Source organism: Mytilus trossulus, chromosome 2, assembly GCF_036588685.1.
Source record: "Mytilus trossulus isolate FHL-02 chromosome 2, PNRI_Mtr1.1.1.hap1, whole genome shotgun sequence".
NCBI classification, from domain to species: Eukaryota; Metazoa; Mollusca; class Bivalvia; order Mytilida; family Mytilidae; genus Mytilus; species Mytilus trossulus.
This window is the reverse complement of record NC_086374.1, coordinates 40,592,168-40,604,187: the sequence shown is the minus strand read 5'-3', so window position 1 is coordinate 40,604,187 and position 12,020 is coordinate 40,592,168. Positions and strand designations below refer to the sequence as shown.

General features: G+C 30.0%; 1 protein-coding gene across 2 annotated transcripts in view; it reads left to right on the top strand.

Annotated features, from left to right (window-relative positions):
- Positions 1 to 10,927, top strand: part of LOC134707229 (coiled-coil domain-containing protein 18-like) — a 30,539-nt gene extending 19,612 nt beyond the window's left edge. Inside the window, exons 22-31 of one of the 2 annotated variants that reach the window (XM_063566824.1) lie at positions 2,574 to 2,690; positions 2,972 to 3,115; positions 3,710 to 3,789; positions 4,338 to 4,455; positions 4,970 to 5,113; positions 5,916 to 6,128; positions 7,601 to 8,006; positions 8,046 to 8,162; positions 9,173 to 9,245; positions 9,606 to 10,927. In XM_063566824.1, coding sequence (XP_063422894.1) covers positions 2,574 to 2,690; positions 2,972 to 3,115; positions 3,710 to 3,789; positions 4,338 to 4,455; positions 4,970 to 5,113; positions 5,916 to 6,128; positions 7,601 to 8,006; positions 8,046 to 8,162; positions 9,173 to 9,245; positions 9,606 to 9,711 — 1,518 coding nt within the window. In that variant the 3' untranslated portion in view covers positions 9,712 to 10,927. Of the gene's footprint in view, positions 1 to 2,573; positions 2,691 to 2,971; positions 3,116 to 3,709; positions 3,790 to 4,337; positions 4,456 to 4,969; positions 5,114 to 5,915; positions 6,129 to 7,600; positions 8,163 to 9,172; positions 9,246 to 9,605 lie in introns of both variants that reach the window. The other variant, XM_063566823.1, reaches the window with a different exon arrangement.
- Positions 10,928 to 12,020: the final 1,093 nt, after the last annotated feature.

Genomic DNA, 12,020 nt, shown 5'->3' with positions numbered 1-12,020 from the left:
ACATAGTGTCTATTGTCTTAAAATATACATTTATCTGTTAGAACAACTGTAGGATTACAAAGTTTACCTACTTGAAATAGATTAGCTCTTCAAGATATATTGATAATTTCTTACATTATCATGTTGTTCTCACAATAATCCTGTTTATCACAGCACGGGAGGGTGATAGAGCAGAACTTTACTCCCCCCCCCTAATTATTTTTTTTTATCAAATTTATCTAAGGCAAAGCGAGGAAAATTATTTTTAATGAGTAACACTCTACTCTATCATCTTATTTGATTTATAAAACTTAATGTTCTTTTAAAATTGTCAGTGAAAAGAAGTGATTTAGTTTAAATTATTGGCTTTCAAATTATAGATTTAAAACAAAATATTATCTTTTGAATAATGGACTGCTCTGCCCAAGTGGTATAACTGTGAAATTTTTCATCTGCTGTAACATTTGTAATGGATGATGCCAAGCTTGTATTAATTAATAAAAATAATTGTTATGTTGGTAAATCCCATAATAATTTGTAATACAAATAACTTTATTATTGAACTATAATGTTCTCAAATAGCCTGATATTGATTTGTAGTTTTCATAATACATATATCATATTTGTTATATAAAGTTAACTCTAGTTGTTTCGAACTCTGTTGACTTGAAATTTCAGATGAGTCCAAGTTTTCACGTGGTCCCGAACTTTGATCCATATAAATGTACGTAATTCAACTCCTGATGAGTCGAAATTGAATGAGTCGAAATTTCGGTTTAGTCGAACTGAATTGACAATCCCAAGGTTAACAAAAGTATTCAAAATTCCTTATTTATCTCGAACTAATACACATATGTCAGAACATGACCTCCAGCATTTAAATGGATTGAAGAGTTAATCTGACAATACACATATAATTAAATTTCCAGTCACTGACCACTGTATTGATTTATGACATGCTATTTCCAGGAGTGTTTACCTGAGATTATCTTTATAGAATTGTTATAAATAATTAGGGTTAAATTGTTAATGTTCATGAAAAAGTATTTAAAATGTTTACAAAACAATTAATTGTAATTTAAACTAATGAGCTGGGGTGCGTTTAAAGTAAGGATTATGACTTCCGTTGATGATCACCTAAAAACTACTCAATTGGCATCTTTAATCTTGTTGTGTTTTCTTTTGAAAAGAAAGAGTGGATAAAACAAAATAAAGAGAAATCTAAATTTTCTAAATTCTCTTGTATCCCAGAATAAACCATTTTGTCAACTTTAAACGACCTGAATAATGAAACTATCCATAGGAAATTACTCTCTCGGATAATAGCCATAGGACAAAAATGTAACTGAAACAATTGAATAAGTAAACATAATGTTATTATTATAATGAAAGACCATGACAAACAAATACATCGATCTGATACCAGAATATCAATCCCCTTCCAATATTCACCCGGATTTATTTTAGCTTTACCAAGCTAAGCAAGAGTTGTGTCCCTTGTTCTCTCAAACTTCCTGTTTTCGATTGAGTCGAACTGTGTGTATCTCAAAACATTTCTCTGGTCCAGCTGACTTTGAGATAACGAGAGTCGACTGTATAAGATGATACTTCAAATAAAAACCAAAAAGTAAAAACCAGACAAAGAAAAAAATATTAGAAAGACAAAAAAAATCGATATTTTTTAATGCATAACTGCAACAAAGGTTTAAGCATTGAAAAAAATGTGAAAATATACTCCACAGAAACACAAGGCACAATTCAGCTTTAATATCATACCTTTTACTTAATTTTGAATGAAATTTATAAAGATTCCAATTTTTTAATACTAGAACGAACTTGAAAGAGTTCTAAGATATTTTGAGAGCTATCATAATGTAATTAACTTTCATAAAGAAACACAGTTAATGGAATTTTATGCTCTCTTTGCTGTTCCTTCTTGTTTGTAACCTGTTTTGTTACTTACAGTACGATGAAACGGTAATGTTGCTTATTGTTGTGTGACTAGTTGCTAGTAACCTGCGTTTTTTCGGTGGTTGAGAATCTTTATTATTAGTTGTGTATTACCTGATTTGTAAAAAGCAGTCCATGAGTGATTTAGTGCCAGGAATCATTATGGACCATTCCAAGGTCTTGCTATAGAGCCAGTTGTTGTGATTAAAATAATAAGGGGGTTCAAATCACATTGCTAAGATGGTATATTGTGTATCAAAATTATTTATAATTTTTTTAAGTTCAGCATTATTTTTTGGAAAATATGTTTTCCCTTATATGTGCATAATCATTAATGTGACATAAATAATTAGGTACTTATTATGAAAATAATCAAAAAAATTTTGGTCCACTTTTGAAACTCTGTTTTTAATCTTATTCTTTCAATTCTTGTTTTACTGTGATATTCCAGACATCAATAAATGACCTGTACATAACAATGGGAACCTTGACTTACATCCTATGAAAGAAAAACTTCAATAGAATTTCATGATTTGTATTATTATTAAGGATAACTGATAGTAAATCAAAGATATTTCAATATCATCTTTTTCCAGTATGTTTTTGAATTAATATGAAACTCACCATATTCTTATTGCTTTCAGGTGGCAAGACTTGATCAAACAATCAAAGAACACCATAATGAAATGGAACAAAGGATTCAAAAATTAGATTCTACTTTACGCAAATATGAAGCTGAAATTCAAGAAAGAACTGTACAGGTTGGTAACCAATTCTAGAAACACAATTAGGTTGAATTATAATCAAAGCTGACTGAATGATTGTTTTTATTAACTGGATGTTTCTGTATCACCTCTGGTATGGATTTGGTGAAAGCTCTAGTAGCCACAAGACTATGAGTCAAGGGTCAATATATTTGATCGAGAATCTATACCAGTGCCATCATGAATTTTTGGTAAATAATCATAAAAGTATGTAATTTTGCTCTGAACTATTAACTCCAATGTCATTTACAACATTACTTAATGCCATCTTGATTTAGATTTCAGATCTAGATGACCGATTACAAGAAACACAGTTACAACTTAAAGAAACCAAGATGTTATATCACCAGACTGACACATTGGCCCAGAAACAGCAGATAGAGTTACAGTCTAAAACTGCCAAGTTAGATGAACTTGAGAAGGTCAGTATACACACTAAATAATAGTCTGAAATAGAGACAATAGTAGTTGCTTGTAGGAATTGGACAGTGGCAAAAGAAGATTCAAACATCAAACTCTGCTAAAATTCTTCATAATTGTCAGACAATTTCTATTATAAAAGCCTGTTGTGATTTTTATGATATTGTTGATACTTTTTTATATTATATTAAATTAAAGATAGATAGAGCGAAATATAAACAGCAAAATTGAATATAATATCACCAAAATCATTTTAGGGGTCATTACTATTGTCATGACTACATAAGGGCAAGGGATCTTATTGGGATTTGTTGGGCCAAGTTTGAAATCAGTTTTCTAAATGAATGTATTATATCTTTTTTACAGTTTTACTTGAATATGAACATAAATGATCTTGAATCAAAAGACTTGTTTGCCTATGATATCACTTGAACAGGCTTGAAAAGCTGTATAGCTGGAATAATAACTGTTGATTTATTATTATTCAAATGTGAAATGTAAATCTAAAGCATTTTATCCTTACTTTATAAATAGTTTTAATCTATTACTGATTGCACTCATATTCAGAAGGTGTTTTATGATTATTTTCCCAACAGCTGACACATAGACAAAAATTACAGATTGATGAATTGAAGGATGAAAATGTAGAAATTACACAGGAGTTAAGATTAACAAGGTAATATTGCTAGTTGTAGAATGAGATAGAAAGGGTTTTTATCCATACATAAATGGAAAAATTCATCAAAATTTATAATATAATAAAAACTAGCATCAGAAGAAAATGGCAGCCTTTTTTGATTATCATGAGAAATAGTTGTTACAAGTATTTTAACGTCACATTTTGGTGAATTTAGTTGCTGATAGTTGAGTTATTTTTACAAACTGACTGTGCATGATGATGGTAAAAACCTAAATGATTGCATCATCTATGTATAGATTAATGGTTATTCTTCATCTTGATATTGTAAAATATCAGCCATGAGTGACAACAAAAACAAGATTGATAATGTATCCTCACACATTGTGATGTCATTGATATTCTTCAACAACATTGTGTCACAGCTGATAATGCCTGTTTATGTCTTTAAGTAATGATATGAGAATTACAGAGTAATTGAGCAGGGTGATATAGCCATATAGGCAAAGGGGTGGAAAATAAACATCAGTTATCTACCCTGTTTCTAGCTGTTGATTGCCATTTATCAATATTTTATTTTTATTCAGAGAGCAGTTACAGCAACAACATGGAGAGTTCATGGCTACCAGACGTATGCTATCACAGACAAACAGGGAAAATGAGAAAATAACAAGAGAATATGAGGAAATAGCAAACAAGCAACAGGTAGTGTAGTAACTCTATTTTATAGATAACATTATTTCAAGGGACACATATCTATTTGAAAAGTTTGAAAGTTTCATGTGACTTTTTTTTATGTATCTGGTGAATATTCCATTTACTGTAATGAGATTTAAAAAAAAAAAAAATATTTTTAGGTTTCAAATTATTTTTAATATGTTTATAAACGACTGTCTGACAAAGTTCACCTGAATTTGACCTCATCTTTAAGGTTTCATGAACCATGCTAAGTTTAAGCACTTTGGTTTGTTTCTCAGTACCTATTAGTAGTATTTATAGGTTGTCTATGAACTTACTAGGAGGTATAAATGTTCTTATTTTCATGGTTCATTGAACAGTACCAATATTTTTTAAAAGGTTTGTTTTTCAGTTGCTATATGTAAAAGGTCAACTATATTTGATACTGTGATCTGTGTATGTTTGACAGGATAAGGGTAACTTCATTTGTGGTAGGTGGTAATAGAATTTTTAGGTTAATGTTAAAAATTTGTATTGACAGTCAAGAGAGACAGATACTGTTAGACTTGCAGAGGAGCTAGGTGCAGCAAGAGCCAGAGAGAAACAAAATCAAGCCAAAATCTCTTCAGAGGTTGACCAGATGAATGGTGAAATTAATCATATTAAAGCAAGACATCAAGAGGAGGTAACCCTTCAAAATTAAATAAAAAAGAATGATCTGATTGGTAGAATATTTAGAATACAGTGTAATCTGCCTTATCCAACACCTGAGTATTCCAACATTCTGCTTTAGTTACCACATTTTTATGGTCCCAAAGTATGCCTATTCTTAAAGAAAAAAACTGAGTATTCCAACAGGTCTATCAAAGGAAAAAATATGTGAGGTTTGAACACCACATGATATTTTTTTTTTTGAGTAGATTGTGTACAAATGAATATAAAAAGTAAGGGTGGTGCAGTATTATAACATTTTTACATGAACATCGTATTAATTTCTGATTGTTCAAACCCTATTTTTGTCAAAGGGGAATAATACTGATTTCAATGTTTTAATTGATAAGAGTGGATAAGTGTGTTTGTCAATCAATGTGTTTTACATAGTTTATTAATTTACCTAAGGAGTTGCAACTAACAAAATATAGAGGATTCTGTTTGCGAATTTTAAAGTAGTCTTTTCGACTCTTATTTTTGACTTGTCAGCCAAATATAACCTGTTCTATGTTATGGTGTCTTTACATTATAGTCATCTAAAACTTCATACCCGTAGCCAGGGGGGTTCAGGGGGTTCGGACGACCCCCCCACTTGAAAACAAATAAGCACTGTTAAAGTCAATGTTCTGAACTTCCTTGCTTGACAAGGTAAACCACAGAAATAATATTGAATGTCGGCTTCACTTGTTTGAGAATTCAAGAAGTGCTGTTATATAGGTCTCATACTGTCAATCAAACAAAATGTTTTATTTTAATTACCCTTTTTATTACTACAGCTTGATAACCTCCATGATGAAATGAAAGATTTGAAAAAAGATAAAGAAAGGATAAAGAAAGAATTGATGGAAAGAGAGAGCCAGATTAAAGACTTAGAAATTCATTATCAGGAACAATTTGAAAAACTTCAAGATCAGTTGGAGGAAATAAATAATGAAATGGAGGCAAAGAAGAAAGTAGTCAGTGCTGCTAATGAATCATTGATACTGAAGGTAATGTTAGCTTATCCACTGCAACTGAAGGGCTTAACCTCAAGTAAATGTGAGGTTATCTATAAATGAAACATAGAAATATCCAATGAAATAAAATCTTATCCACTGAAATGAAAGCTTATCCATTAAAATGAAAGCTCAACCTTTTAAAATGAAATCTTATCTCTTGAAATAAAGGCTTGTTATCTGAAATTTCAATCGTGAAATTAAAATGATTGTTCCGAGTCACTTAAGGTGGTACCTTACACTTTGACTAAAATTAATTTGGCTCGTTTAATTTTCATAAAATTTTGACAAAATATTTACTTTGACCCTTTGAAAAAATTGAAAAGGAGTAGGTCTGGTAAGGGCTGATTTTGGCCTCAAATTTAAGGTTTATCTAACGAAAGTTTTTGGACACTTTTTAAACACTTCAGTGTCTATTTCAATTGATTCGATTAGTTAATGTGAAAGATTTCAACTGATTTAGACATTAAATATGCTCTGATTTAAGCTTAAATATGAAAAATCTATCAAATATGCAAAAAAAATATCACTTTTCAGATGGTTTTTGTCAAAAATGAAAGTCCGTGTTCATCCTCAACCTTTATAAATGTTTTGTATTATCATCAAATACAACTTACATTTCTATATTATGAATGCACACGAATCACTTTCATTTCAAACGGAAACCGTCTAAAAATTAACCAAAATGCTAAAATTTTGAAGATTTCAGTAATTTACTAATTAGCATGACTTAATGATGCTAGAACGCGATATTTGTGCAATGTATTCTCAAATACAGCTCATATTAATGTAGCAGAAGCATTTTGCTTTCCAAAATATAGCTTAAAGATTACATTTTCACAATTTTCTAAAAGTGCTATATTTTTGGGCCAAAAAGGGGTCTTACTGAGTCTACTCCTTTCAAAAAACTTGAATCAATTACTTGTTTGGAAAACTTTGGTTCGAAAAATAGCAGTTTGACAAACACTAATTTTGATCATTGAGAAGCTTAATATTTCCCTAACAATACAACGTGATTAAAATTTTAAGCTGATTTTACAGAGTTATCTCCCTGTAGTGTTAGGTACCACCTGAAAAGGAAAAAGATGTAATTTTACCAACTTTGATGTACATGAAGCTTTTCAATTGAATTTTGAATACATGAATGTTTTTCCACTGAAATTAAGATTGATAATTGATATTATATTGAGAAAAATAAGTTTGAAGTGATATAAATGTGAACCATGCTTTGCAGTACAATGACAGGTTGATATTTTAAAAATGTACCTGCTTATATTTAATTAATAGTTTTTCAGTTTTATTTATTTTATTAATTAGCCTATTATTTAGAATACGTTCAAAAATACAATACACATTGCAGTTTCTATCAGATTTTATTCAAGATGTATACCTTTATAGTTTCATTATTGTAAATAACATGTACTTTAATATCAGTTTATGAAAAAGAAATGTTTAATTCCCTACAGGATGCTGAGATAGCAAGACTTCATGCTCGTATGTCTGGTTTTGAGAGATCAATGACTTCATTTAGAGCCATAGAAAGTTTGAATCAAACGGGTGTTGGAAACCAGTCAGTGTTCCAGAGTTCTGGTGTAGATATGGTAAATCGGCCTTTATCTGGTGAAAGTCTTATTCAAGGTGACAATACACGGCACAGTGCAGAATTTTTACGGACTTATTCAGACTTTATTCCATCAAAAGATGGCCCCTCATCACTTCATTCATTTAATAATCCTCTAATAGAAAATGGACATCATCATTTTCAAACAGTTGATAAAAATGTTGACAATATTCCTCACATGATTTTGCCTGAAAGTAGTGATGAAAACTATCATCAGAGTGGTAAAAGTGGTGGACACTTAGGGAACCTCTCTGATGCTGAATTATTTAGTGCTCATCAAGGACATCAACATAGTGCATTAATCTCTCATCAGAACCAAAAGACTTCTTCTAAACATAGTACGAAGAAAGGAAAAGTTCAGAAAACTGGAAGACTATCAGATCATTTACCTGGGGAACATATTATAGGTTGGTGTTATACACTGATACATCTTAATCATATTTATATTTTTAACAATTTTTTAACTTACTACATAGTAATAATAGGAAGAAAGGAACATTTAAACACATAAGTCAAAAATTAACCAACAACGCCATGGCAAAAAAATGAAATGACCAAAATACAAACAATAGTACACATATACCAACTTTAGTGATTTGTTGCAGTAATGATAATTAGGGTTATCGTTTGAAAATTGATAAATATAGTCATGAGTAGATTTCTACACTGTAGAAGCTTGCATGTGCAATATATATTCTATGAGAGATAATATTGACCAGTAATCATGTAAAAACCCTTTTATTATATAGCAAATCTGGAAAAACTTTAAATCATAGATTTGTCACTGATGACAAAGATAATTTGAAACTGTATTTGCATTATGGCAATATCATAGAAAATTGTACACTTTCTTTACATTACTTTCTGTGTAAAATATTATACCAGTAATGCAATAATCAGAATTATTGTGGAAACAAGAATAAATATTTTACAGTAAGCACAGACTTTACATAACAAATAGCATGTATTATCAATTCATGTACTAACAATTAATTTTATTAACTTAAATAAAACCTAGAGTGTAATTTTCATTGGGATTTCGTGTCATTAATAACTGCATTACAATTCAGTTCTACCTATTTCAAGCTCTAGGCTAATAGAAAATATATATATATTATATATATCTTTACATATTGGTTTACTTGTTGTTATTTTAAATTCAGAAATTATTGTGAGATTTCTGTTAATGCTAATAATGCAACTTCTTGAGTATCGCAAAAATAAAAACTCACATTCTGATATCTGTACAAAGTTTTCCTAAAATTCCTAAATCATTTTTGTTCATTTTCAATAATAAATGCACACAATAATTTCTGAATTTACAGAATTTAACTCATAGCTTGCATTATATACAAAATAGACCAAAATAGACCAAAATAAACATTCAATAGGACTATATTTTATATTTATTGAACAGATCCAGAGACAGCAGTAGGGAAGTATCATTCAGATCCTATAGAATACAGTGAGGAAGAATCACCAGAAAAATGGTAAGTTATTTCTCTTCTGTTAAACCTTGTTAGTTTTGCAAAAAAATTAAGGTACAAATGAAAATTTGACAAGTATGTTTTAAATCAACAATACAGGGATAAAACTGAGCTTTGTGTGTAATATGTATAGTTTGAGAATTAATTTACACTCTCTCTTAAAAGTCTGGACTTTTAAAAATATGTAACTTTTATTTCTATTGAGAAGGGAGTGTGGTTCTAACAAATACATTATTTATTTTATATTGACTAATTGAGTTGTTAAAGAGATCGCAACACAGCCAATTATATATTTATGTAATGCATATTCTTTTTATTAGAATGTAAATGATCAAATATGCATAATTTTCATTTTTTTTACAGTATGCATGACTTACATGAAAGACTTCGAGCCAATGAAATTAGACAACAGATGATAGAGGAACAACTACAGAGTTTGGATGATGAATGTGATACTAATTCTGTGTAAACTTGGACCATTTTATCATTCCTGTATCAGGGGGAAATGTTTTGAATTCAATTGAAGCATGATCTACTGCTGTTTAAAAGACTGTCTTCACATGAAGTTTTGTCCGTCCATTATAATTATTATTAGTTTTATTATGTAGTATCATTAGAAAATGCTCATTTTCAAAGTACCATTAAGCAATTATCAAAAGAAACTAGATCTATCATTTTCGTAATTCAGAAAATCACACTTTGAATAGAGCATTTTATATATTATAATATTAAAACAAAGAAATTTGTAATACAATCATCAACTTCTTAGACTTGAATATGAAAATCTATGCTTAAAATTTGAAAGAATGAGAGGTAGATTATACATATATTTCAGTGTTCCAAATTAGCAAATAAAGAAGTATATACTGGCAAAGTATAGCATTACATTCCAATGACTTCTTTTAAGACATTCCATTTAAGCTCTTCTGGAGCAAAGTGTCATCATTTTGTATCTAGCATCTGTCATTAGTGGCTGTATTCCTGCATTATTTAAAAAAAGTCTTCTGGAGATAAGGGGCCAAATTTACCAAACTTAACCTGAATACTCCTTCAAAAATGATGCATAAAAGAGATAAACACCACCAATAATCAAAATAGACCAAATGTACCTCTTGTTAATTTTTCGTCCTGAACATGCTTGAAATATTTGCCACTTGACGTTCAGCAAACAACAATCAATCAATTTTGTTTATAATGCATTTATACAAAACATACCAACAAACATGTTCATTTCCACAATTACTTTTAATAAAGTCTGCTGTTCATATGAAAATACTGTTTTCATTACAATAGATTTTAGTAAAATATTAATTGCAAATACATGCAGTAATTAAATTATTTATTTGATCATTTGAACTAATTTTGGCCCAAAAGGATTTTGGGATTTTCAATATGATCAGATATTAAATCTACTGATCATACCATGCATCAAATATAGTTACTAGAGTAGAAAATACTTCTATACACAATTTATACAACTGGTTCTCATCTTGACCAAAAATATTGCATGATTACCAATTAATCGTTTCTGGCTCTGTAGGTCTTTATTAAAGTTGCCATATAAGAAATACAGTCTCCTAGAAGTCACTTTTGTATGCATTTGTATTTTATATATTCCAAGTATTATAGTATCTGTTATATTCCACAGATCGTTTTATTTATATTATTTATTAAAATTGTTTTTTTATATTGAGTCTTTTCTCTCTTCTTAATGTTAATAATTAGACTCAGCATTATTAACGAGACCTAATTAGGAAGATGAATTTGATTGTTTGATTTTTTATTTAACCCTTGTTACATACCACTTTCAACACACTATATTATTACAGCCAACTTTGAAGAAGGAAACCAGAGTTTCATCCTAGTAGTTAAAATTAGAATTGAATGCACTTGGCCACAAGTGGGGTTCAAACTCACAACTTAGACCCCTAGGCCACAAAGTACTCAAGATGAATTTGCCTTTGATTGGTATTTTGTAGGATTTTGTGCTAACTTTTGTGAAACAAATAAAAAATGTGATTTTATCCACTCATAGATAATTAAATTAAAATAGAAATTTGATAAAATTGAGAATGGAAATGGGGAATGTGTCAAATAGACAACAACCCAACCATAGAACAAACAACAGCAGAAGGTCACCGATAGGTCTTCAATGCAGTGAGAAATTCCAGTACCCAGAGGTGTCCTTCAGCTGGCCCCTAAACAAATATATATACTAGTTCAGTGATAATGAACGCCATACTAAACTCCAAATTATACACAGGAAACAAAAATTGAAAATAATACAAGACTAACAAAGGTCAAAGGCTCCTGACTTTGACAGACGCAAAAATGCTTAACACTTTGTTGAAATAAATTTTTGTCAGAAACTAGATTTAACATAGAAATATGATAGGACTTGTAAAAAGAAAAATTGTATGAGGAATTTCTAATAATATTGGACTGCCAACCCAAATATCAAGAATGGACTAATAAAACTAGACCTACAGAGAAAATCAACAGCAAACAACACAATTTCCAGAAAGCATGCCTTGGTACAGAAAAAAACATGTCATTAAATTAAAACATACAATTAACCAGATGCTCTGCAGGGCGCAGCTTTATACGACAGCAGAGGTTGAACCCTGAACGTTTGGGGCAAGTATAGACACAACATTCAAGCTGGATTCAGCTCTAAATTTGGATTGTGATTAAATAGTTGACACAGCATAGGTTTCTGACACAGAATGAATGTGGTCTAATGAACTTAACAAAAATTATTTGCCTTTGAGCAATTCA